Source organism: Ovis canadensis, chromosome 15 (genome assembly GCF_042477335.2).
Source record: "Ovis canadensis isolate MfBH-ARS-UI-01 breed Bighorn chromosome 15, ARS-UI_OviCan_v2, whole genome shotgun sequence".
Lineage (NCBI taxonomy): Eukaryota > Metazoa > Chordata > Mammalia > Artiodactyla > Bovidae > Ovis > Ovis canadensis.
The window spans coordinates 52,653,673-52,681,612 of NC_091259.1; the positions used below are offsets into that span (position 1 = coordinate 52,653,673).

The 27,940-nt window shown below is 38.9% G+C and overlaps 1 protein-coding gene and 1 pseudogene across 1 annotated transcript; both read right to left on the bottom strand.

Annotated features, from left to right (window-relative positions):
- Positions 1-3,592: 3,592 nt before the first annotated feature.
- Positions 3,593-4,648, bottom strand: LOC138420530 (olfactory receptor 5P1-like; annotated as a pseudogene).
- A 12,107-nt stretch (positions 4,649-16,755) lies between these two features.
- LOC138420489 (olfactory receptor 5P1-like) lies at positions 16,756-17,688 on the bottom strand. The gene has a single exon (XM_069553730.1). The coding sequence runs from the start codon at positions 17,686-17,688 to the stop codon at positions 16,756-16,758; it is 933 nt and encodes a 310-aa protein (XP_069409831.1).
- Positions 17,689-27,940: the final 10,252 nt, after the last annotated feature.

The following is a 27,940-nucleotide window of genomic DNA, read 5'->3' on the forward strand; positions in this document are numbered from 1 at the left end:
CTCCTGCATTGCAGGCAGATTCTTTACCAGCTGACCTACCAGGGTAGCCTGACTATCCCACATCTACATGTAATATAACCAAAGAGCCTTGATTAAATGTTCCTCTTGTAGTTGGAGGTCACAATGGCAGGAAATTGTCAATGTTTGAGGTCCCCTTCTTAACCTTACCCAGAATTGCTATAATAAATATGCCAAGAGATATCTGTAAATATTAACAGATCTGAAAATTTTTTGTCACATAATTCCATAATTAGCAATGCTCACGTGATAACTCAGGTAAAATACAAAAGCCCTATGAACACACTGACCTCTGAACTATGGGTCCAAAATCCCCAGAGGGAAGCTAGTCTTGTATTCAGGACTTGAGAGTTCACATAATTAAAGCTCCAGAAGTCATGTGAGTCAATATGCACTTGGGATTTTTACAGGGCAATTGCAACTGCTATTTATCAAAACTTCAGTATTCTATTAATGCCTCAAAAGAGATTCAAAGCAATTAATAATTCTGACTTCTAGCTCAAAACAGATGCCTGAGAGAGTGAAGCCATGTACTGCTGAGGCTACTCCTGTGTTTAGAACCTGACAAGATCAAATGAAAGCCTGAAAATCTGAATAGCTTAAGCTTGGGGGACCTTTTTATGTTATGATGATGAACTGAATGGTTATTAATGACCCAATGGAATTTTAATAATATGCCAGTAACTTCATTCTTTATGGTCATTTGCTGTGAGGGTTCCATAGTCACATAGCAGGGGGTGGATTGTGCGATAATAGAAATATATCTGTGGTCTCTGCCCCCTGTTACTAACACAGGGCTCTAAAACTCTTGTAATTTGCTTATGACAGGGGTGCTAGAAACATCTTTTGTTCAAATATTTGTTATTTAACCTTGGTTCCTGACACAGGGCTCCTGAATCCATTGGAACCTCCTAGGTGATAGGAGTGTCTTTGTTTGAATAGAAAGACTCTTGGTGGGATTTTTAGAGCTTCTGGATGAGGAGTGGTCATCAAAAAGGTCAAACCATGATTATAAACTTGGGACTTTATGTTCATGTGCGTTTCTGCAGTGAGGCTGGAGAGGCTGGAGACTTTTTACATAACCTCCATAAAACTCCTAAACTATGGGGTAGAGAGCTTCCAGATTGGTCAACAGATCCACCTGCTAGAAGGGTTATACACTTCAGCTTCCTGGTGATAGAAACTCCTGCCCTGGAGACCCTTCCAGACCTGGTGTGGTGTGTCTCTCCATCTGACTGTTCATTTATCCTTTATAATATCTTTTATGTTAAACTGGTAAATGTAAGCAGATGCTTCAGAGAATTTTGTTGAGTCATTCTAGCAAACTCTCACACCTGGAAGAGGCCTGTGGCAATCCTTGACTTTGTAGCCAAGTTGGACAAAAGTGTGGGGACCTTGGGGACCCATTACTTGCAACTAACTGGTGTCAGAAGGGAGGGCAGAGTTGTGGAACTGAGCCTTAAATCTGTGAAGTCTGATCCTACCTCCAGGCAGTTAGTGTCACAATTGAATGAAAGAATAAAGCATCAGTTTGATGTCTGGATACTTAGAACATACCAGTATTCCAGTTGGTTGGTATGGGGGAAAAAGACCACAAAGTTGGTGTCAGAAGTGTGGTTAGAGAGTTTCCTTTATACATTATTTGATCATTTCACATGTTTAATTTATCCTTGCTTCATTTACTCATTGTATGTTTCCACTTAAAATTTGCCAGAATATGATACATACTGTACATTTTAACTTCTGTTCACTTCAGTCTCTCAGTCATGTCTGACTCTTTACAACCCCGTGGACTATAGCACACCAGGCTTCCCTGTCCATGACCAACTCCTGGAGCTTACTCAAACTCATGTCCATCGAGTCTGTGATGCCATCCAACCATCTCATCCTCTGTTGTCCCCTTCTCATCCTGCCTTCAGTCTTTCCCAGCATCAGGGTCTTTTCCAATGAGTCAGTTCTTTGCATTATGTGGCCAAATTATTGGAACTCCAGCTGAAGCTGATGAGTCTTCTCCAAGACCACAGTTGAAAAACTTCAATACTTAGCACCATTAACTTAGCAATGTATTATGAATAATATCCCATTTGCTTCTTTCTTTGTCTCCCAATCCTCACTTGTTTCACCCCATTATACTGAGTCAAGGATTTTTATAATCTGTCTTGCTTTCAGATGCTCTAAAAAGTTGTCTCAGTATTCACATTGAATTTGGAGTTTTTGAACTCCAGAAAAATCCCTCTTCACCCTCCAGTCTCATGGTGATGATGTAAATGAGGGTAGATTATTATGTAAGTATTACAGTTACCACAATCTTAGGCAACACTTCTAGTTTAATTAATGGGGAATTAATTTTTTATACATCTAGCATATGGAACAATAAATGTTAGCATGTTAATTGCAATGCTTAGATTTCAAAGATATCTTTTTAAATTTCTACAGCTAAGGAAAACTACATTATTCCAAATGGGAGTATTTGTTTGTAACATGTGCTTAAATATGATTAGAAGAAAGTGTTAGTCACTCAGTCATGTCTGACTCTTTACAAGTCCATGGATGGTAGGCTTCCAGGCTCCTCTGTCCATGAGATTCTCCAGGCAAGAATACTGGAGTGGGTTGAAATCCACTCTCCAAGGAATTTTCCCAACACAGGAACTGAACCCAGGTCTCCTTCATTGCAGGCAGATTCTCTACCATCTGAGCTAAATATTGTTAGATTTCCAGTTAAATCATGTGATTGTGGTGTACAGACCTTATTTTCTATAGATATGAATCAATCAGGTTTCCATTCTCATCCTTGTTTTTGGAGTCCTCACAACTTAGACTTACTTGGTAGCAGAGTTTGTTCAGAAGACTGATTTAAAAGAACAGTTTTAGGCTTACTTGTCCTATTCAAATCCTCTAGATCAGTAACAGTGCTGAAGTCCTTGAACTGATGGTCATTTATAGAGTAGATCAAATGCATGGAATCAGAGGACTTGATTCCAAGTGAATCAGAGACTTGAGTCCATATGTCTCAAAACAAACCATTGAATATCTCTGACACTCAGCAGTTTCATCTGTAAAATTAAGGTAAATTGTTAGTAAGCAGCATCATGAGATTACATGAGAATTAAATGAAGAAACACTGTGGTTTGGACTCAGATATTCTAGATTCAGAGACTGATTGCACAGCTTCCTAGCTGTATAATCTGGGCAATCTATTTAATGTCTCTGTGTGCCAGATAATTTATTTGTCAAAGAGAAATAATAGAACTATCATTACAGGATTTTTATGAGAAATAAACCAGCTAATATACCATTGTGCTAGAATAGGGCCTGGCATATTATAAGTAGAAATTATTGTTTGCTAAATTAAGTTCTAGGCATCTACAGGTATTAATACGTAATAGTGAAAATAATTGCTATCATTATTACTAATTCCAAGATGTCTACCAACTGATTTATAAGTGCATACAAGGGAAAATAAGAAGTATTATGATTTCATTTTAAGCAAACAGTAAATCAGTATTTGATAGGTTCTAAGTATGCTACTGGTAAACAAAAATTTATAGGTCATCAGAAATGCTAAGAACAAATCCTAAGAATATATTCTGACACTTGCCTTTCTCAGGGCCTCCTTTACATCTCTGTTCCTCAGATTGTAGATGAGGGGGTTCAACATGGTGATCACCACTGTGTAGAAAGCAGATACCACTCCGTTCTGCTTAACTGAGTAGCTGGTTTGGGCATCACATAAATGAAGGTAATAGTTCCATAGTAGAGAGTGACTGCGGTGAGGTGAGAGGTGCAGGTGGAGAAGGCCTGTGTCTTCCTTCAGTGGAGCGCATCTTCAGGATGGTGCTGAGGATATAGACATAAGAGAGAGCTATGACAAACACAGTGACTGCAAGGGTAGATCCAGAAGAAATGGAAGGGATAATTTTGATAGGGGAGACATCTGAGCAGGAAAGTTTCAACAGAGGGGAGAAGTCACAGAAAAAGTGATCTATCTGATTTGGTCCATAGAAAGACAGAGTCAATAAACAACTAGTAAATGTGCAAGCATTAACACACCCACCTAGTTAGGAAGCCCCAGTCAAAGAGAACACAGACTCTGGGGGACATGGATGGAGTAGAGTAGGGGCAAGCATATGGCCACATAGTGGTCATAGGCCATGGAAGCCAGCAGGAAGCGCTCAGCTGACACAAACATGACCACAAAACACAGTTGGGCTTCACAGTCAGCAGCAGTGATGGTCACTCCTTGTCTCAGGAATCCTATAAGCATCATAGGTGTGATGGATGCTGTACACCCACTGTCCACAAAAGCCAAATGACTGAGGAAGAGGTACATGGGGGTGTGAAGCTGGGAACAGTTTCTTATTAAAATAATTATGCTGACATTGCCACCTAAGGTGACTGCATAGAAAGTGAAGTCTCTCAGTCGTGTCTGACTCTTTGAGACCCCATGGACTGTAGCCTACCAGGCTCCTCCCTCCATGGGATTCTCCAGGCAAGAGTATTGGAGTTGGTTGCCATTTCTGACAGCATAGATTCCTAGAAATATCACAAAAAAGATGACACAAAGTGTAGGATCCTCTGTTAACCCCAAAAGGATGCACTCTGTTACATTGGTGTGGTTTCCAAATTTCATGTCCTCTGAGAATTGTTCCTGTTGAGGGATATTTGAACATTCACTTTTTAAAAAGAAGAAGTTAAACTCTCACTGTTTGCAGATGACATGATCATCTACATAGAAAACCCTAAAGACTCCACCAGAAAATTACTAGAGCTAATCAATGAATATAGTAAAGTTGCAAGATATAAAATCAACACACAGAAATCCCTTGCATTCCTATACACTAATAATGAGAAAATAGAAAGAGAAATTAAGGAAACAATTCCATTCACCATTGCAACAAAAAGAATAAAATACTTAGGAATATATCTACCTAAAGAAACTAAAGGCCTATATATAGAAAACTATAAAACACTGATGAAAGAAATCAAAGAGGACACTAATATATGGAGAAATATACCATGTTCATGGATCAGAAGAATCAGTATAGTGAAAATGAGTGTACTACCCAAAGCAATCTATAAATTCAATGCAATCTCTATCAAACTACCAACGATATTTTTCACAGAGCTAGAACAAATAATTTCACAATTTGTATGGAAATACAAAAAACCTTGAATAGCCAAAGCAATCTTGAGAAAGAAGAATGGAACTGGAGGAATCAACCTGCCTGACTTCAGGCTCTACTACAAAGCCTCAGTCATCAAGACAGTATGGTACTGGCACAAAGACAGAAATATAGATCAATGGAACAAAATAGAAAGCCCAGAGATAAATCCACACACCTATGGACACCTTATCTTTGACAAAGGAGGCAAGAATATACAATGGATTAAAGACAATCTCTTTAATAAGTGGTGCTGGGAAAACTGATCAACCACTTGTAAAAGAATGAAACTAGGACACTTTTTGGGTCATGAAGATCTTTTTTGTATTGTTCTTCTGTGTATTCTTGCCTCTTCTTCTTAATATCTTCTGCTTATGTTAGGTTCATACCATTTCTGTCCTTTATTGAGCCCATCTTTGCATGAAATGTTCCCTTGGTATCTCTAATTTTCTTGAAGAGATCTCTAGTCTTTCCCATTCTATTATTTTCCTCTATTTCTTTGCACTGATCACTGAGGAAGGCTTTCTTATCTCTCCTTGCTATTCTTTGGACTCTGCATTCAAATGGGTATATCTTTCCTTTTCTCCTTTGCTTTTCACTTCTCTTCTTTTCACAGCTATTTGTAAGGCCTCCTCAGACAGCCATTTGGCTTTTTTGCATTTCTTCTTCTTGGGGATGGTCTTGCTCCCTGTCTCTTGCACAATGTCACAAACCTCCATTCATAGTTCTTCAGGTACTCTATTAGATCTAGTCCGTTAAATCTGTTTGTCATGTCCACTGTATAATCATAAGGGATTTGATTTAGGTCATACCTAAATGGTCTAGTGGTTTTCCCCACTTTCTTCAATTTAAGTCTGAATTGGCAATAAGGAGTTCATGATCTGAGCCACAGTCAGCTCCTGGTCTTGTTTTTGCTGACTGTATAGAGATTCTCCATCTTTAACTGCAAAGAATATAATCAATTTGATTTTGGTGTTGGCCCACCTGGTGATGTCCATGTGTCGAGTCTTCTCTTGTGTTGTTGGAAAAGGGTGTTTGCTATGACCTGTGTGTTCTCTTGGCAAAACTGTATTAGCCTTTGCCCTGCTTAGTTCTGTACTCCAAGGCCAAATTTGCCTGTTACCCCAGGTGTTTCTTGAGTTCCTACTTTTGCATTCAGTCTCTTATAATGAAAAGGACATCTTTTTTGGATGTTAGTTCTAAAAGGTCTCGTAGGTCTTCATAGAACCATTCAACTTTAGCTTCTTCAGCCTTACTGGTCAGTGCATATACTTGGGTTACTGTAATACTGAATGGTTTGCCTTGGAAACAAACAGAGATCACTCTGTCATTTTTGAGATTGCATCCAAGTACTGAATTTCGGACTCTTTTGTTGACCATGATGGCTACTCCATTTCGTCTAAGGGATTCCTGCCCATAGTAGTAGATATAGTGGTCATCTATGTTAAACTCACCCATTCCAGTCCATTTCAGTTTGCTGATCCCTAGAATGTCGACCATCTCCTGTTTGACCACTTCCAATTTGCCTTGATTCATGGAGCTATGATTCCAGGTTCCTATGCAATATTGCTCTTTACAGCTTCAGACCTTGCTTCTATTACCAGTCCCATCCACAACTGGGTGTTGTTTTTGCTTTGGCTCTGTCCCTTCATTCTTTCTGGAGTTATTTCTCCACTGATCTCCACTAGCGTATTGGACACCTACTGACCTGGGGAGTTCATCTTTCAGTGTCCTCTCTTTTTGCTTTTTTATACTGTCCATGGGGTTCTCAAGGCAAGAATACTGGAGTGGTTTGCTATTCCCTTCTCCGGTTGACCACATTTTGTCAGAACTCTCCACCATGACCTGTCTGTCTTGGGTAGCCCCACAGGGCATGGCTTAGTTTCACTGAGTTAGACAAGACTGTGGTCCATATGATTAGATTGGCTAGTTTTCTGTGGTTGTGGTTTCAGTCTGTCTACCCTCTGATGCCCTTTCTCAGCACCTACTGTCTTACCGGGGTTTCTCTTACCTTGGACGTGGGATAGCTCTTCATGGCTGCTCCAGCAAAGCACAGCTGTTGCTCCTGACCTTGGATGTGGGGTATCTTCTCTCAGCTGCTCACTGCTCCAGCACCACTATCTTGTTGCAAATGACAGAATTCCATTCCTTTTTTGGGGGCTGGGTAATATTCCACTGTAGGTATCTAATGTGTGTGTGTGTGTATGCTTGTTAAAAGTCTCACTTTGTTCATCTATTCTTTTCTCTGGTTCAGTTACCAGCCTTATTACTAATGGTTCGAACTCTTTTCTGGTAAATTATTTATCTCTGTTTCATTAGTTTTTTTCTTTCTTTCTTTCTTTTTTTTTTTGGTTTGGTACAGATTCTTCTGTCTTCTCATTTTGCTTAACTTTCTCTGTCTCTATGAAACTAGGTGCAACAATTCCCTATTCCTGGTCTTGAATGGATGTCCTATTGTGAGAGCATCCTTAGGCAGTCCAGCTATAGCCAGTGACTTTGGTGGAATAGCTCAATCAGACATCAGCATTTGTCACATCTTCCCCCAGAATTTGGTGGGCTATTTCAAATCCTGAAAGATGATGCTGTGAAAGTGCTGCACTCAATATGCCAGCAAATTTGGAAAACTCAGCAGTGGCCACAGGACTGCAAAAGGTCAGTTTTCATTCCAATTCCAAAGAAAGGCAATGCAAAACAATGCTCAAACTATCACACAATTGCACTCATCTCACATGCTAGTAAAGTAATGCTCAAAATTCTCCAAGCCAGGCTTCAGCAATATGTGAACCAGGAACTTCGTGATGTTCAAGCTGGTTTTAGAAAAGGCAGAGGAACCAGAGATCAAGTTGCCAACATCTGCTGTATCATGGAAAAAGCAAGAGAGTTCCAGAAACACATCTATTTCTGCTTTATTGACTATGCCAAAGCCTTTGACTGTGTGGATCACAATAAACTGTGGAAGATTCTTCAAGAGATGGGAATACCAGACCACCTGACCTGCCCCTTGAGAAATCTGTATGCAGGTCAGGAAGCAACAGTTAGAACTGGACATGGAACAACAGACTGGTTCCAAATAGGAAAAGGAGTATGTCAAGGCTGTATATTGTCACCTTGCTCATTTAACTTATATGCAGAGTACATCATGAGAAACACTGGGCTGGAAGAAGCAAGAACTGAAATCAATACTGCTGGGAGAAATATCAATAACCTCAGATATGCAGATGACACCACCCTTATGGCAGAAAGTGAAGAGGAATTAAAAAGCCTCTTGATGAAAGTGAAAGAGGAGAGTGAAAAAGTTGGCTTAAAGCTCAACATTCAGAAAACGAAGATCATGGCATCCGGTCCCATCACTTCATGGCAAATAGATGGGGAAATAGTGGAAACAGTGTCAGAGTTTATTTTGGGGGCTCCAAAATCACTGCAGATGGTGATTGCAGCCATGAAATTAGAAGACACTTACTCCTTGGAAGAAAAGTTATGACCAACTTAGATAGCATATTCAAAAGCAGAGACATTACTTTGCCATCTAAGGTCTGTCTAGTCAAGGCTATGGTTTTTCCAGTGGTCATGTATGGATGTGAGAGTTGGAGTGTGAAGAAGGCTGAGCGCTGAAGAATTGATGCTTTTGAACTGTGGTGTTGGAGAAGACTCTTGAGAGTCCCTTGGACGGCAAGGAGATCAACCCTGGGATTTCTTTGGAAGGAATGATGCTAAAGCTGAAGCTCCAGTCCTTTGGACACCTCATGCGAAGAGTTGACTCATTAGAAAAGACTCTGCTGCTGGGAGGGATTGGGGGCAGGAGGAGAAGGGGACGACAGAGGATGAGATGGCTGGATGGCATCATGGACTCAATGGACATGAATCTGAGTGAGCTCTGGTAATTGGTGATGGACAGGGAGGCCTGGCGTGCTGCGATTCATGGGGTCACAAAAAGTCAGACACGACTGAGCGACTGAACTGAACTGAACCATCGTGGGATGTAGGGCTGGAGATGGCAGAGCTAGAAGCTAGAGCCAGACATAAGGAGGGTTGTCTCCTATACTCAGTTGCTGTCACTGCCCTTTTGGGGGCAGTGTCAGCTCCCAAGTTGATTGTGGCTGCTGTAGGTCAGATGCTGTGCTGGTTTTCAAACCAGCTAAGGAGACTTGCCTTTCCAGTGTTAGAACCCAGGCCTGGGGTGCCCAATATGTGTTCAAACAGCTCACTCCCAAGGGAGGATGTCCACGCCCATGCAATCCTCTCCTCTTCTGTGTTCACCACTAGGTGCACAGGTCCAGCCCTGATCACTTGCTTTCCTGCCTTACCTGACTTTATGTGGATCTATCTTTATAACTGTAGACTAAACAAAGATGCACAACTTGAGTCTTGTGGTTAAGTTTCATTTAAGGCAAAATGAAGACTGCAGCCTGGGAGGCAGCACCTCAGATAGCTCTGAGAAACTGCTCCAAAGGGGAAGTGGGAGGAAAGTCAATATATAAGGTTTTGGTGAAGACAGAGTTCAGTACCGTACGTAGCTTAGTCAGTAAAAAATCTGCCTGCAATGCAGGAGACCTGGGTTTGATCCTAAAATCAGGAAGATCCCCTGGAGAAAGAAATGGCAATCCACTCCAGTATTCTTGCCTGGAGAATCCCATGGACAAAGGAGCCTGGCAGGCTACAGTCCATGGGGTCACAAGATTGGGACATGACTTAGCTCTAAACCACCAAGCACTCGTTTTACAAAAGGTTTTCTGCTAGTCATGAGATCTGCTGTCACCATGAAGGGATTTAGTGCTTTTCTAGATGTGAGGAGATACAAGTATTGAGATCATAAAATCTGTTCCTAAAGACATCTAACTATCTAAAGACCTGTCCCACCAGTTTCCCGTCTCACTCCACCCTGAACTCCCTCAGGGCTTGCTGAAGGTCAGCAGCTACAGCAGCACAGGGTTCAATCTCTGCAGAGGCAGATGGCAAATGTCCTTGTTCAGTTGTTGGCGATGCTTGGCAAATGTCAGTTTGTAGCTGACAGAGCCTTGGCTGCACAGGAGTCTTTCTACTGGTCTCCCGGTTGTTTACAAGGAGTATTGCTCTACACGTGGAGGTATTTTTATGTATTTAGGGGAAAGGGGTGCTCAGACTGCTTCTACTCCTCCATCTTGATCTTCACTTGTTTGGTCCCTAATTTATATTAATATCTGTAACCCTGATTTCTTCTGTGAGCTAACAGATATCTGTATTTGGCAATCATAGGCATCTTAAATGTAATGAGCCCCAAATGGAAATACTCTTTTTTCCACACTACTCACAAAAATTTAACTTCCCATCTTGTGGCAGATTAAATGAAAACATACACAATTTCTCTCAACTTAAGTAGAGATTCAGGCTACTTAATTTCCCTTGATCTGGACTGACTTTCATGGTACGCCATACAGATAGAATATAGAGGAAATAATAATCTGAAAATGTTGAATCTTGGTGATAAGAAGCTTTGAAGCCTTTGCTTGGGTTTCCTGGAAGATTTCCTCATGGAGCTTTGAGGTGCCATATAAGAAATTTGACTGTTCCCATGAAAATCACATGAGAGAAACAGAAAGAGGGGATTAGGTAAACCAAACCTTCAAATTCTCCCGCATTTGCACCAGGCATGTGAATGAAACCACGTTATTTTCCCAACTAGGCCAGCTGTCATCTAAACTGACAAGCAATCTCAGTAAAGCTGGGAGGCACAGAAGACTCACCACTGAAATCTCTTAGCCAAGTTGAATCATGAATTCCTAAGATATTGTGAAACAGGTGTTACTTTAAACACTAAGGCTTACACTAGTTTCTTATGCAGGTTAAATAACATATTACAACTTAAGGCTTGAAAGAGGTTTTGCTGTCACAGAACCTGAGGTCATATGGCATTGGCTTTGAGACTGCATAGTGGGGTGAAGTAGAAAGACCATGAGGAGACTTTTAGAAATATCTGGAAGGTTCTTATAAGGTGGTGAGGGCCTGTAGGATAGTAAGGAAAATATTTTTTAAAGCTGAAGAAAAGACATTTGCCAGGCAGTGGCGAAATGTTTGTCAATACTGTCACCTGGGATGAAATGGAAAATATAAAGGACGCCTAATACACTCCTGGGTTTTGCTGGGAAGATTTCCAGGAAGAATGTTAAAATTTCTATCTAGTGTCTGATAAATAGCTGCCTAAGCTAATGTATGAGAAGAAATATGTGAACTATGGAAAGGATTTAGTTTATTGTTTGATTCTTGAGAAAAAAATTCAGAAAAATAATAAGGATGCCATAGCTTGCTAGGTTTGAAAATAAGGCTACTTCTCACCCCCCAATACCTTCCAGAGAAAACTTTCTCAAGATAAGAAATGGCTTCAAATGAAAGGTCAAATCCAGATTGGAGTGGTAATTTTCTGTGTTAAAATCTCCAAAAGATTTATGACAACACTGCCCCTTTCAGCTATACAGAATTCATTCTAAGAATCTTGATAGCATGGGTCATAGAACCTCTCTTTCTAAAATATAAGACTTTTAAAAGCTTAAGGGAACTTTCTCATAGCTGCCTCGCAAAGCTCCAGGGGCAGAATTATCTTGAAGAGAATTAAGCAGTAGATTTGTTTGACTGAATGAATTATAATTTGATACACTGAAAGCCATCTAAGATTTTTTTTTTAATTTTAAAATCTTTAATTCTTACATGCGTTCCCAAACATGAAGCCCCCTCCCACCTCCCTCCCCATAACATCTCTCTGGGTCATCCCCATGCACCAGCCCCAAGCACGCTGTATCCTGCGTCAGACATAGACTGGTGATTCGATTCTTACATGATAGTATACATGTTAGAATGCCATTCTCCCAAATCTAAGATTTTTTAAAAACAATTTTCTTGAGATGTAACTCAATACCAACACTTAACCCATTTAAAGCAAACAGTAGTTTTCAGAATATTCACAGATATATGCAGCCATCACCATGATCAATTTTGGAGCAGTTTCATCCCCTGTTAAAGAAATCCTACATCCTTTAGAATTGCCTCACATAACCCTTTTCTTGAATCTGAACTGGCTTCAGTGATTTTTTTTTTTACACATAGATGACTGTAAATGATGCCCTGAGTCTCCTGGGGCTGGTTCATAGGAGACACAGCAGCTTTTTACTGTCTTGGGACATTTGCCAGAGTCCTAAGCCCACCATGTGAAAAATTCAGCTACTCTGATGGTAAGACCATATGGAGAGACTCTAAGTAAGACTCATGGAGAAGGAGAGATTTTTTAGCCATTCCTCCAAGGTTCCAAGCATCTAAGTGAAGCCACTTTGGATTCTTGAGACATGCCCAGATGCCACCTGAGTATCGTCCAGTGACTCTCATTAATGCATGCGGGGCAGGTGAAATGCTGAGACAAACCCAATGAGAATTTCTGACTCACAATATAATGTAATATAATAAAATGGCTTTGAGTGACTTGTCAGGCAGCCGTGGATAACCAGCATATCACATTACTTCTGCTAATAACTGACACACCATTCACATTCACCAAATAATCTAAGCCCCCAAATTACAGAGGTTTCTTTAAAAGACTATTAGAACATTAGAATTGTCAAAGAGCCATTTAATGGCTTCTCACTCCTTGTAGAGTGAAATTCAAACACTTCTCCATGGCCAATGAAGCACCTTGTGATTGAACCCTTTGTGTGTATCTCTCCTCCTTGTTTACCATGAAAGTCTCAGAATCCTTGCACAAGCTGTTTTCTGTCTAGCAGCTTTGGTCTTTATTATCTTTCAACATTCTACTCAACTATCACTTCCTCCAGTGGTCTTCCCTGTCATACTGTCATTAGGAGTCACCACCCATACCAGCAGAGTTACCTTTTATAAGTCATATCAACTCAACTGATTTGTATCATCCTGCCACTCATACGTTCCACATTTATAATATTTATTCCCTAGTGTCTCCCTGACTAAAATCTAAGCTACATGAGAATTCTGTTCTATTACGCCTTATATCTCTGTCAATTTATTAAAATATCTTCAGTGTTTACTTAGTTTCTAGAATATAATCAGAGCTCAACAAATATTTTTGAAATGAATGAATAACTATCCGATATTTACATGTAAAATAACCAAAAGGACTTGATTAAATGTTCCTCTTGTATTTGGAGGTCACAACAGGAGGGAATTATCAATGTTTGAGGCTGCCTCCTTCTCTTTTCCCAAGAATTACTCATAAATATGTCAGGAGATGGGCTTCCCAGGTGGTGCAAGTGGTAAAGAATCTGCCCGCCAATGCGAGAGAGGTAAGAGATGTGAATTGGATCCCCAGGTTGGGAAGATCCCCTGGAGAAAGAAATGGCAACCCACTCCAGTATTCTTGACTGGGAAACTCCATGTAGAGGGAAGCCTGGGGCTATAATCCATGGGGTCACAAAGTGTCAGACATGGCAGAAGTGACTTAGCACACACATGCCAAGAGATAAATATATAAATCTAAACAGATCTAAAAATTATTGTTTGTCACATAATTCCCAACTAGCAATGCTCATATGATACCTGAGGTAAAATACGGACATTCTGACCACTGAGATATGGGTACAAAATGTCCAGAGGGAAGCTAGTCTTGTATGCAGGGCTTCAAAGTTCACATAATTAAAGCTGTGGTCATACTAGTCAGTATGTACTGGGGATTTTTACATGACAATTACAACTGCAATTTATTAAAAATCCAGTATTCTACTAATAGAAGAGATTCAAAAGAGACTCAAAGCAAGTGATAATTCTGACTCCTAGCTCAATTAAACCTGATGCCTGGAAGAGTGAAGCCATATGTTGCTGAGACCACTCCTGTGATTAGAACCTGACAAGATTAAATGGAAACCTGTAAACCTGAATAGCCTCACCCTGGGGGATCTTTTCATATGTTGTGATAATGAGCTGAGTAATTATTAATGACCAAATGGAATTCTAACCATGTGCCAATATCTTCATTCTTTATGGTCATTTGCTATGAGTGGTCCATAGCCACATACCAGGTTGTTGACTGTGACATAATAGAAATAAATCTTTGGTCTCTACCCACAGTTCCTAACATAGGGCTCTAAAACTTGCAGTTCCTTGAATGACAAGGGTGCTAGAAGCATCTTTTGTTCAAATATTTGTTCTTTAAACCTGATTCCTGACACAGGGCTCCTGAATCCCTTGGAAACTCCTAGATGATAGGAGTGTTTTTGTTGGAATGAGAAGATTCTCAGTGGGATTTTGTATAGCTTCTGGATGAGGGGGTTCAGGATGGGGAACATATGTACACCCATGGCTGATTCATGTCAAAGTATGGCAAAAACCACTTCAATATTATAAAGCAATTAGCCTCTAATTTAAAGAAATTAAAAAAAAAGGACTGGTCACCAAAAAGATCAAACCATGATTACAAACTTGGAACTTTACATTCACACGTGTTTCTGCAGTGAGGTTGGAGAGGCTGGAGACTTTTTACATAGCCTCCATAAAACTCCTAAACTATGGGGTGGAAAGCTTCCAAACTGACCAACAGATTCATGTGCTAAAAGGGTTATACACTCCAGATTATACACTTCAGCTTCCTGGTGATAGAAACTCCTGCCCTGGAGACCCTTCCAGACCTGGTGCAGTGTGTCTCTCCATCTGGCTGTTAATTTGTCCTTTATAATATCTTTTATGTTAAACTGGTAAATGTAAGCAGATACTTCAGAGAATTTTGTTGAGTCATTCTAGCAAACTCTCAAACCTGGAAGAGGCCTGTGGGAATCCGTGACTTGTAGCCAAGTTGGACAGAAATGTGGATACCCTGGGGCCCCATTACTTGCAACTGGTGTCAGAAGGGAGGGCAGAGTTGTGGAACTGAGTCTTAAACCTGTGAAATCTGACTGTACCTCCAGGGAGTTAGTGTCAGAATTGAATGAAAGAATAGAATATCAATTTGATGTCTGGATATTTAGAACATACCAGTATTCCAGTTGGTTGATATGGGGAAAAAATACCACAAATTTGGTGTCAAGAGTGTTGTGGTTAGAGAATGTTTTTCTTTATCTATTATTTGATCATTTCACATGTTTTAATTTATCCTTGTTTCATTTAATCATTGTGTTTCCACCTAAAATTTGCCAGAATATGACAGATAATCTACATTTTAACTTAGCAATGTATTATAAATAACATCCCATTTTTCTTCTCACTATGTCTCCCAATCCTCACTTGTTTCACCCCATTACACTGAGTCAAGGACTTTTATAATCTAAGTCTTGCTTTCAGATGCTCTAATTGAGTTGGGAGTTCCTGAATTCCAGAAAAAAATGAGGGTAGATTATTATGTAAGAAATACACTTACTACAATCTTTGGCAGCACTTCTTAATTAAGTTTTTTATAAATCTAGATTATGGAACTCTGAATGTTATCACATTAGTTGGAATGTTAATTCAAAGATACACTTTTTAGTTTCTACAGGTAAGGAAAACTACATTATGCCAAGTGGGAATATTTGTTTGTAGTATGTGCTTAAATATAGTTAGACTTCCAGTCAAATCATGTAATTGTCATGTCTAGACCTCATTTTTTATAGATGTAAACCAATCCTGTTTTCCCATTCTCATACTTGTTTTTGGAGTCCTTACAACCTATACTTACTGAGAGTAGAGTTTTTTCAGAAGGCAGATGAAAAGAAACAGCTTAGGATTTCTTATCTTGCTCAAATCCTCTAGATCAGTAACAGTGCTCAAGTCCTTGAACTGATAATGTTTTATTGAGTAAATCAAGTGCATGGAATGAGAGGACTTGATTCCAAGTGAATCAGAGACTCGAGTCCATATCTCTCAAACAAACTATTGAACCCCTCTGAGACATGGTAGTCTCATCTGTAAATTGAGGTAATTTTTAAATAAGCGACATCATAATATTGCTGTGAAAATTAAATGAAGAAGCATGGTGGTTTGAACTCAGACTTTCTAGATTCAAAGACTGAAAAACTTCCTAGCTGTATCATTCTGGGCAATCTACTTAATGTCTCTGTATCAGATAATTTATTTATAAAATAGAAATAAGAACTACTAATGTAGAATTTTTATAAGAAATAAGCCAGCTAATATATCATGTACTTAGAATAGGGCTGGGCATATTATAAGTAGAAATTATTAAAGAAAAAGTTCTAGGCATCTGCAAGTGTTAACATGTAATAGTGAAAGTAATTACTGTCATTATTACTGATTTCAAGATGTCTCCCAACTGGTATATAAGTGTATATAAGTGAGAATTAAAAGTATTATGATTTAAATTTAATCAATCAGTTAAGCAGTATTTGGTGGGTGGGCTTCTCTGGTGTCTCAAATGGTAAAGAAACTGCCTGCAATGCAAGAGACTCTGATTCAGTCCCTGAGTCGGCGAGATCCCCTGGAGGATGAAATGGCTACCCACTCCGGCATTCTTGCCTGGAGAATTCCATGAACAGAGGATCCTGGCAGGCTATAGTTGATGGGGTTACACAGAGTTGAATGCAGCTGAGCGAATAACACACAGACACACACAAATGTAATGCTGATGAACGAGCATCTGAAATGTTGGGAATGGATCCTAAGAAGATATTCTTAGAATTGCCTTTCTCAGTGCCTCCTTTACGTCTCTGTTCCTCAGACTGTAGATAAGGGGGTTCAACATGGGGATTAACACTGTATAGAACACAGACAACACTTTGTTCTGGTCAACTGAGTAGCTGGATTTGGGCATCACATAAATGAAGGTAATCGTTCCATAGTAGAGAGTGACTGCAGTGAGGTGAGAGGTGCAGGTGGAGAAGGCCTTGTGTCTCCCTTGAGTGGAGCGCATCTTCAGGATGGTGCTGAGGATGCAGATGTAAGAGAGAGCGATGACAGACACTGTGACCACAATGATGGAGCCAGAAGAGATGGAAGGGATAATTTCAACAGTGGAGACATCTGAGCAGGAAAGTTTCAACAGAGGGGAGAAGTCACAGAAAAAGTCATTTATGTGATTTGGTCGACAGAAAGGCAGAGTCAATAAACAACTAGTAAATGTCCAAGCATTCACACACCCACCCACATAGGAAGCCCCTAGCAAGAGGACACAGACTCTGGGGGACATACGGGTGGAATAGAGCAGGGGCAAGCAGATGGCCACATAGCGGTCATAGGCCATGGCAGCCAGCAGGAAGCACTCAGCTGTCCCAAACGTGATCACAGAACAAAGCTGGGCTTCACAGCCAGCAACTGGGAGGGCCAGTCTACGTTTCAGGAACCCTATAATCATCATAGGTGTGATGGATGTGGAAAATAGGCTATCTACAAAAGCCAAGTGGCTGAGGAAGAGGTACATGGGAGTCTGAAGCTGGGAACAGCTTCTTATCAGAATAATTATGCTGATATTGCCTACTAAGGTGACAACATAGATTCCTAGAACTATTAGAAAGAAGATGACACAAAGTGTAGGATCTTCTGTTAACCCCAAAAGGATGAACTCTGTCACACTGGTGTGGTTTCCAACATCCATCTTCTCTGGGAATTGTTCCTGTTGAGGGAAATTTGAAAAATCATTAAAAAATGTTTTTGTTCTATACATTCTTATTTTTTTCTTGATTATTCATACACTTATTCACAATAATTTCTCCCTCTGCCTAGCTGTAAATATGGGGCTGAACAGGATTTTTTTTTTGTTGGGGGGGGGGTCTTTTTTTTTTTTTTTTCCACAAAAGAAGAATGATTCAATCTCTCTCTGGGACCTCAATTATATTCTTTCTTTGTCTGATGTTTATTCTATAGTATCTTTCCAACCTTATTTCTAGAAATATCTGTCTCCCAAGATCCAGTTCTATAAGTTCAGTTATCTTGGAAGTCTTCAGCTAGAAATCCCACAAATATCTTAAACTCAGCCTTCTCCAGACCAAACTCACCCTTTCATTAGACCACTCCTATGTCCTGCATTTATGGAATGATACCACAATCCACCCAATCTCTCATATCTGAAACATGGAAGTGATCCTAGCCTTCTTCTTCTCATTGTACCACATCTAATAAAATCCTATGGATGCTATCTACAATTTAGCTCTCCATTTTATTTATCCATTCCCATATTTACACTGCTAGTATCCCTAATCATTTTAGGCCCTGTTCATTTTTCTCCTTTATTGTATTTATCTGTTTGCCTCCCTGTCTTCATTCTTGTGCCTTTATAATTCACAGTACATTTGCCAGTGTGATCTCTTATTGAAGTAAAAGGTAATGCGAAAGTGATTCTTTCAAGTCTTTCATACTTTCTTTAGCCTCCAAGATGAAACCTACCCTCCTTAGCACAGCACAGTGTATGCTTTCTGATGTATCCCCTGCATATGACTCTTTGCTTGTCTCTCAGGATGTTTCCATCCAACACTTGCACTGATTCAACCTTCCTGAACACTTTAGAGTCCCCTGAGTGCATTCTACCCTCTCTGACCTTGAATCTCTGTACTCTCACTTGGATGGCCCCCAACTTCCCACCGTCATTATCCTGGGTGACTTCTACTCATCCTGCAAGTTCATTTCTCCTCAAAATCTGCTCTGACATCTAAGGTGTAATCAGAAAAATTTCCTTTGTGTGGACATCATGCTTTGAAGATGTCTAGATTGCCATCCTTTGTACTGGGTTATGGGATTTGGTTTGTTTTTTGCTTGTTTATGTTTTATTCTTCTCAATAGATAGTCTTCTCAAAATGGTGTGTATCCCTGCATCACAAATAACTAGTGTGTGGGAGTAAAATGTGCTGAAGAGAACATGTTAAACGAATTTAGGCATGATTTGTATAATGAATATGCCACATGGAATATATGGCCCAACTCCTTGGTACAATAGTCATGGAACTTCATATTCTATCCCTAATTACTTCTTTAAGCACATATCCCTATACACTTCTTTACCACTTTTGTACTTTTAAGAGTCACATTAACCCAACCATGAAAGTTTCTATTTAGTGTCATTGTTTCTTATTTTCATAGAAAGATGATTTTCTGCTGACATTATTGCACTTCTTAAGATCTGAAACATTTACCATAAAGGTAAATATAAGTATAAAATATATTCACCATTCTTAATTTCTTACTTTAGAATACGAAAGCCTTTATTGTTTCCAGTGGTGGGATTTTGACAGAATGAATTGTGAGCTATTATGAACCAACAGCTGAGAGTCTTCAGTTCATTAAACAATGTGTTCTTTTTGACTCATCTTCTATAAGTGCACTTAAATTACTCTAGTGAGAGGCAAGCTTACCGCCAGGGATGTTGGCTCTATCATGAAAAATCTGTTTTTAGTTTTTCGCTTGATTCTGTATGTGGTTGGCACAAATCATCATCTTTCAATATCAAAACATTGATACTTGAATATGGGCTTCCCTGGTAGCTCAGTTGGTAAAGAATCCACCTGCAGTGTAGGAGACCCTAGATCGATTCCCGGAGAAGAGAGGCTACCCACTCCAGTATTCTTGGACTTCCCTGGTGGCTCAGATGGTAAATAATCTGCCTGCAATGCAGGAGACCTGGATTCGATCCCTGGGTTGGGAAGATACCCAGGAGGCTGGCATGGCCACCCACTCCTGTATTCTCGCTTGGAGAATCCCCATGGACAGAAGAGCCTGGTGGACTACAGTCCATGCAGTTGCCAAGAGTCCAAGAGTCAGACACAACTGAGCAACTAAGCAGAGCATGCTTTAATTGCCTCCCCTTTTGAAAAATTAACATTCACAAATCCCTTTCTCATTCATCCCGTGGTATACTTTTCAGACGCCCCACTGTTCTGCTCTCAGCCTCTGAACATACTCTCATCTGAGGACTGAGCCAGGCACTGAGCGGCATGTATAATCTTTGCCTTCTGACTCAAGAAGAGTTAAGAGGGACCAATCCTGCATTCACTGTGCACACAGTGTGAGCTTCAGTCTGTGCTGACAGCGGTCATGGATATTGGAGACAGAAAACTCAGATACTCCCAGTGACCAGATATTTTAACTTGCACATGATACTTAAATCTCTGACTCCTTGTTGTTTCATTTTAAAATGGGAATAATTGTCCTTATAATGCAGCTTTGTTGTGAAATTAAAAGGAATGATATCTGCAAAGTACTCAAAGGTTTATGGTCATATATCAGAGCCAAGTATTTTTCATTAAGTGAAATGATGTGTTGGTAGGTTTTCAGTTAGTTGATTTTTGACGAGAAGTGTAATGATTCATAACTAATTCTTGCCCTTCCTGTCCTCTCTACTGGCTACTTAGGGTTCTTTCTAGAAACATCCTATTGATGCTTCTCCAGCTGGCCCAGGGGTTCTGAAGCTTAAATATCCCTTCCTTCAGTGCATTGGTCACTTTGACGATAGAGAGAAAGCGTTGCCCCCTATGCTCTGTGCCTCATCCAACCTGAATGTCAGTTGGTTTCTTCTTGATTTCATTATCATAGCTGAAGTGATAGAAGCTTAGCAGTGGCTCTGACTGCTGCAGACCATCCACACTTCTCTGGGGTCTCCTGGGCAGCTTGCTTTGGGTGTTCAGGATGACCATTCTGCAGTGCAAATTTTGCCGAGGCCAGAGTTTCAACAGGACTCAAGAGCTAAAGTTGTTGACAGAGTTCATTTATTTTTAATTTCTCATTGAATGAACTCAAGAGATTTTAAAATTAAAAAAATAAAATAAAATAAATAAATAAATAAAAATAAAAATAAAAATAAATAAATACCTTAAAAAAAAAAAAGACTAAATAGATCTTAAGGAGAAAAAATAAATAAATAAATAAAATCCATGACTATTGCACTCACCTTTCAGAGCCAGAATCGCTGATACTGATTCCAAAGAGAATGCAGTAAAGCAGATGTTTTCCACTACATTTACAAGTAGTTGCGCACTGAATACCTGACAGTGAAAACCACTGAATCCTCCCCCTCTATCAAGAACATAGTTACAGACATTCTGTGAGGATGAGGGTGGGTGTCTCTGTGTGTGTGCTGGGAGGAAAGTGAAGGGTGTAATAGAATGTGATGGATCCCCTTGGGCATTATTGCTTGCCCCCGTGAGATAAAGTTTCCTAGGTTTGTTCTCCAGAAGGGACTTGTGGTGCTATGTGTCTCATTAAGGTGGCATAAGTAGAAAGTCCAGTTCCTAACAAAAGGTATACTACTGAGGATCCTGATGGAAGCTTTATCCAGAAACTTGGAGAAAAAACTGTTGAAATAGAAGTTTGGTGGGAGATCAGTACAAGAGTCAGTGCCACCAGGGCTCTAATACATCTCTGTGGACAAAAGTTCCTTTAATTGAGGGCTTCAGGTAATGGGGAAAGTCATGGAGTAATAAGAGTAAGTACGCAGAAAAAAAGCACAGTCCAGTATTACTCAAAGTGTAGTGTCTGGACTGGCGCTGGCTGGCAAACTGTTTACTGTCAGTCCAGGACCAAATAATGGCAGGAGTTGTGGGGAATCAGTTACATCCTTCATAGCAATTTGAGAAAGTAATTTTGTGTGTTGACTCCAATAACCTGAAAAATGGGTTTATACATTTATATTTTGGTTTTTCTTACTAAATTTTTTGAATAGACCTCATTTTATTATCTTCATAGAAATATTCACCCATGGATGCTTGGGGAAAAGTGATCCTTCATTTAAATAATTTGAGAAATACTAGGTGTGGTTTTGTAGCCAAGAAACCTGCATTCAGTTTGAGGTATATAAATTCAATAAAATTGTTTAACTTCTTTGAGACTCAGTTTCATGATTAATGTGATTAATACCTTGTACTTTATAGGCTTGTGTGATTTAAAAGAGAAATAAACTGGAAAAGTTACTTGAGTTATCGGTGTGTCTCAAATATATGACAAATGGAACAAAGTTCCTGGATGTGTTGACTATGATGAGTCACACTCACTTGAGTTGGGAGGAGCATGTTACCTTTTGCAAATTATTGTGTTGGGCTTCCCTGGAGGCTCAGACAGTAAAGAATCCACCTGCAATGCAGGAGATCTAGGTTTGATCCTTGCATTGGGAAGATTCCCTGGAGGAGGGCATGGCAACCTACTCCGGTATTCTTGCCTGGGGAATTCCCACGGACAGAGAGCCTGGCGGGCTACAGTGCATGGGTTCTCAAAGAGCGGGCATGACCGAAGAACACAGCACACACACATCCTCAGTCCCCGATGCTTCCTCCTTTGAGATTCATGACTTTACAGCTATGGCACTTCCATGGTACTCCTCAACCCCTGGAGACTTTATCACCTGCATGACCATTTTCCTCTCCATCTCTGTCTTTGTCATGAGTGAAGGCAACTTTTAACCATTAGAATAGCTCAACTGACCACTTAACCTCAAATTTCCTTTACTTTTCTTGACTTCAATAACTTTTATTTATCCACACTTTACTTATAAAAACTTTAATCATATTCATACTTGAAATCTCATTAATTTTCAGCTCTATTCCATCACTAAAATAAAAATATGTACTACTATGTTGTCAAAGCTTAATCAGCCAAAGGCCACCAGAAATAACCTGTAGTCCAACAAAATCAAGTTTGTTGGGTCAGTGTAGTGAGGGAAGGCTCTTCAGAGAAGCATCACATCTCTCTCAACAACAGAGAGAACATCTTAATATTTGGTGCTATTATAATAATTTTAAATGATTCAATTATTTAATGATAGTTTAAAGATAATAATTTAAAATTGCATTTATTATTATTTGGCCTCTCCCTGTGGCTTGCAGGGATCTTAGTTCCCTGACCAGGAATTGAACCTGGGCCATGGCAGTGAAAGCACTGAGTCCTAACCACTGGACCATAAAGAAACTTCCTAAAACTTATTTTTAGTTTTCAGTTGCTTAGTGCCACTATACAGTCAATTTTTAAAAAAATATTGACCTTGTATAAAGTGAATTTGTTAAATATAATTATAGTCACTATTTAAAACCTAATTTTTTGAATTATCTACAATCATTTGCAAGTGAAAAAGACTTTTCTTTCCTTAAAAACTTAGGTCTTTGTTTTTTTCTTTTTTTTCCTGTTGTGTTAGTCACTGCCTATAACACAATGATAAAAAGGAGGGTGGGGGATTTACATGCACATCCTTATCTTTGGAGCACTTGTACTCCAAAGTGCTCCAAAGCACTTGTACTTGTACTTGTACTTGATAGTGAAAGACTGTATACTGGAAACTATCAAATGCATTAATAGAAATCAAAGCTCTCAGTAAGCGGCTGCTGCTGCTGCTAAGTCACTTCAGTCATGTCTGACTCTGTGAGACCCCACAGACGGCAGCCCACCAGGCTCAGAGGAATATAATCATAAGTTTGGTGACTCAACATAATAAAGGTATATCAGTTCTCCCCAAATTAATCTATAGGTTTGATGCAATTCCTATTAAAATACCAGCTTGAATCTTTATAGTTATAGATAATCTGATTCTATAAATTAAATGAAAAGCAAAGGAATAGTTCAATATAATTTTTAAAAAATAAAATGACATCCCTGGTTTTAATTCTCACTACATATCAATAGTAATCAAGATAATGTGTTTTTAGTGGGGAGGGAGATTAAAAACAAACATCAGTGTAAAGATGTGGTATATATATACAATAGAATATTACTCAACCATTAAAAAAATTAAGGCCATTTGCAGCATCATGGATGGACCTATACAGTGTCATACTGAGTGAAGTAAGTCAGACAGAGGAAAAATATCATATGATATCCCTTATATGTGGAATCTAAAAAGAAATGATACAAATGAGCTTACACAACAGAAAGAGATTCACAAACTGAGAAAACGAACTCCATGGTTGCCAAGGGGTGGGAGTTGGGTTTGGGGGGTGGGGAGGAATAGTTAAGGATTTTGAGAAGGTCATGTATACACTACTTTATTTAAAATGGACAACCAACAAAAACCTATTGTATAGTATATGCAACTCTGCTCAATGTTATGCGCCAGACTGGAAAGGAGAGGGATATGGGGGAGAATGAATACCTGTATATGTGTGATTGAGTCCCTTTACTGTTCACCTGAAACTATTGCAACATTGTGGTAATCAGCTATACCCCAATACAGAATGCTTTTGGCATTAAAAAAAAAAATAGCAATGAAATAGAACAGAAAAGTCAGGACCGGTTCACACAAGTATAGCCAACTAACTTTAAACAAAACTACAAAGACAATTCAATGGAGAAAAGATAGTTTTTTCAATAAACAGTATCTCAATAAATGGAATAATTAGAATTTTATAGGCAAAACCAAACAAACCTCAATGTAAATTTCACATCTTATACAAAAATACACTCAAGATGGATCACGGACCAAAATATGAAATGTAAGATTTTCAGAAGAAAAAATAGAGTTACTCATGACCAAGGTTATGCAAAAAGTTCTTGACTCCGAAAGTCCAATATATATATCAAAAAGTTGATAAATTGGAAATATCAAAATGCAAGTTAAAAGCATAAATAGATATCACCACACACCCATTAAATGGTTAAATTTAGAGAAAACTAATAATACCAAATGTTGGCAAGATTTTGAACCAATTGGACTCTCAACATTGCAAATGGGAATATAAAACAGTACAATCACTTTGAAAATAGTTTGAAAATTCTAAAAACAAAAACATGTCTCCTAGAAATCTCACTCTTAAGTGTTTACCTAAAACAAATGGAGAAAAATATATCTACACGGAAATGATTCAAATGTTCATATCAACATCATTCACAATAGTTCCAAATGGAAACAATTCCCACTAACTGGAGAGTAGATTTAGAAAAGCAGTGTATCTATACAATGAAATACTACTTTATAATATAAAGCAAAACTGTGGATATATACATTATTAATGTATTTGTATCGAAATAATTATGATTAGAGAAAGAAATTATGTGCCATAGTGTATATACTGTATACGCCTCATCTTACGAATTTACAGAAGAAACAAACTGATTTATATTGTCAGGAAACAAATCACTAGTTATCTCTAGTCGGGAGTACAGAGATAAATGCATTGCCATGGGGCAGAAGGACATTGAGAGAGAACTTAAATGCTTTTTTGCTTGACTGTGGTTTTGGTTTAATGGTTAAATGGGTAACTATTATTAAATCATCCATTTAAAACAGATTCACTTATTTTACTGCAGGTTATTATACTTTAGAAAAGGTTTTTTTTTTAAAAAAAAAAACAAAAACCCAAGCCTACAGTTTGGATATATAGAATCTTTATTGTGTGATGACATTGTTCTTCATATTGATTAGTGTGTTGGTTACTTGGGTGTACGCATTGTCAGAATTCCCCAAACTGTATACCTAGGTTTATGCATTTTACTATAAGTAGGTATCCTTCAGTGAATAAAGTAACAAAAAATTAAAAATTCCCCTTTTGTCATTTTAATGGGGTTTAGGAGGATTATAAAATTGGATGCTTGTATTTATTTCATCTTTACCCAGGAGTCCCTAATCCCATATGAGTTTTAGAACTAATTTTTGTGTTCTCAAAAAAAAATAAAAAATAAATCCACTTGGAATTTTATTTAGGATTGCATAAGTGTTAGAGATTAATATAAGTAGAATTGACATCTTTGTTAAGTTTCTTAACCCAGATCATAATATGTCTTATTTTTCTGTGCTGTCTTTTTGATTCTTGCATTGTGCTTCTGTTGATGCATAGAAAATGATTAATTAGCAGCTTAAACCACACATACATACTATACACACATATCTTTCATTTTTTAATGTACTTTACTACTTCATATACATCAAAACTACAGCTTAGAATTTTTTTCCTGCAGCTTAGAATTTTTCCTTTAGGTTTTTATTGAAGCTTAGGTCTGTAAACAACAAATCTTTCCAGGGTGGTTTGTCTGAAGATACCTTAATTGTTTCTTTATTTTTAAAAGGTAGTTTTATAATTATAAAATTTTTTTATTGAAAGTTTCTTTTCCCTTGTACAGCTTTGAATATTTCTTTCCAGTGGCTTCTGACCTCCATGGCTTTTTTTTTTCTTCTGATTAGAAATCAGGCATTAATTACATCAGAAAGAAAGAAAGTGAAAATGTTAGTTGCTCAGTCAGGTCTGATTTTTTTGCAACCCCATGGCCTCCAGCACTCTTGCCTGGAAAATCCCATGGGCAGAGGAGCCTGGTAGGCTGCAGTCCATGGGGTCGCTAGGAGTCAGACACGACTGAGCAACTTCACTTTCACTTTTCACTTTTATGCCCTGGAGAAGGAAATGGCAACCCACTCCAGTGTTCTTGCCTGGAGAATCCCAGGGACGGGGGAGCCTGGTGGGCTGCCATCTACGGGGTTGCACAGAGTCGGACACGACTGAAGCGACTTAGCAGCAGCAGCGGCAGCATGGGCTATAGCCGGCCAGGTTTCTAAGTCCATGGAATTCTCCAGGCAAGAATACTGGAGTGGGTTGCCATTCCCTTTTCCAGGGGATCTTCCTGACCCAGGGATCCAGCCCAAGTCTTCTGCATTGCAGGCAGATTCTTTACCATCTGAGCCACCAGGGAAGCCCAATTATATCAGAGTTCCCTACATATAATGTGATGTTTTCCTCTTGCTGCTTCCAGGATTCACTTTGGTTTTCAGTACTTTGCTATTATGTTTACAACTATGAGACTAAGTGTGTGCTTGGGTATGTATATGTATGTATCTTATTTGGGATTCACTATGTTTTGGGATTTTTAGGTTAGTTTTTTTTTTTTTTAAACCAGATTTGGGACATTTCAACCCTTATTCTATGGCCTTTTTTCCTTTCCTCTTCTCTTAAACTTTTTTCTCCTTAGATACTTGATTATTTTATGTTACTGTAAATTTTTAAAATTTTTCATTTCTAATTGCTTGTTACTGGTATTTAGAGAAATAATTGATTTTGTCTTCATCTTGCTGCTGCTGCTAAGTTGCTTCAGTCGTGTCTGACTCTGTGCGACCCCATGGACAGCAGCCCACCAGGCTCCTTGGTTCACAGGATTCTCCAGGCAAGAATACTGGAGTGGGTTGCCATTTCCTTCTCCAACTCCATCTTGCTAAAGATCTCTAATCCTGGTAATCTATCTGCACTTTCTTATTTTCCACATGAGCAATTGTCTTATATTATACTTTATTTCTTTATTTTCAATCATTATTCCTTTCATTTCTTTTTCTTGCCATAGTACACCAGGAAGAATAGAAATGCTGATAATAGGAATCTTCTTCATGTCCCCAGACACAGTGGAAAAGCATTAGAAGTTTCCAACATAAAGTCGGTTTCCTCTAGATCAAGTCGTTTTTTATTCTATTCCACTTTTGCCAGAATTTTAAAATCATAACTGGATGTTAAAAATTACCAGTCTTTTTTGAATCTTTTTGCTATTTTGTTTTCCTCTTTTAGCCTACTAGTGTTTAGAATTTAACTTATTGATTTAAAAAATATTAAAAAAAATCTTTTATTGGAGTTCAGTTGCTTCACAGTGTTGTATTAGTTTCCGTTGTACAGCAAAGTGAATCAGCTTCATGTATACATATATTCCCTCTTTGTCACCACAGAGCATTGAGTAGAGTTCCTTGTGCTGTATCAGTTCAGTTCAGTCACTCAGTCGTGTCTGACTCTTTGCGACCCCATGAATCGCATCACCCCAGGCCTCCCTGTCCATCACCAACTCTCGGAGTTCACTTAGACTGGCGTTTATCGAGTCAGTGATGCCATCCAGCCATCTCATCCTCTGCCGTCCCCTTCTCTTCCTGCCCCCAATCCCTCCCAGCATCAGAGTCTTTTTCAATGAGTCAGCTC

Coding starts and splice junctions, on each gene's coding strand:
- LOC138420489 (XM_069553730.1), bottom strand. CDS start 17,688: ATGGATGTTGGAAACCACACCAGTGTGACAGAGTTCATCCTTTTGGGG.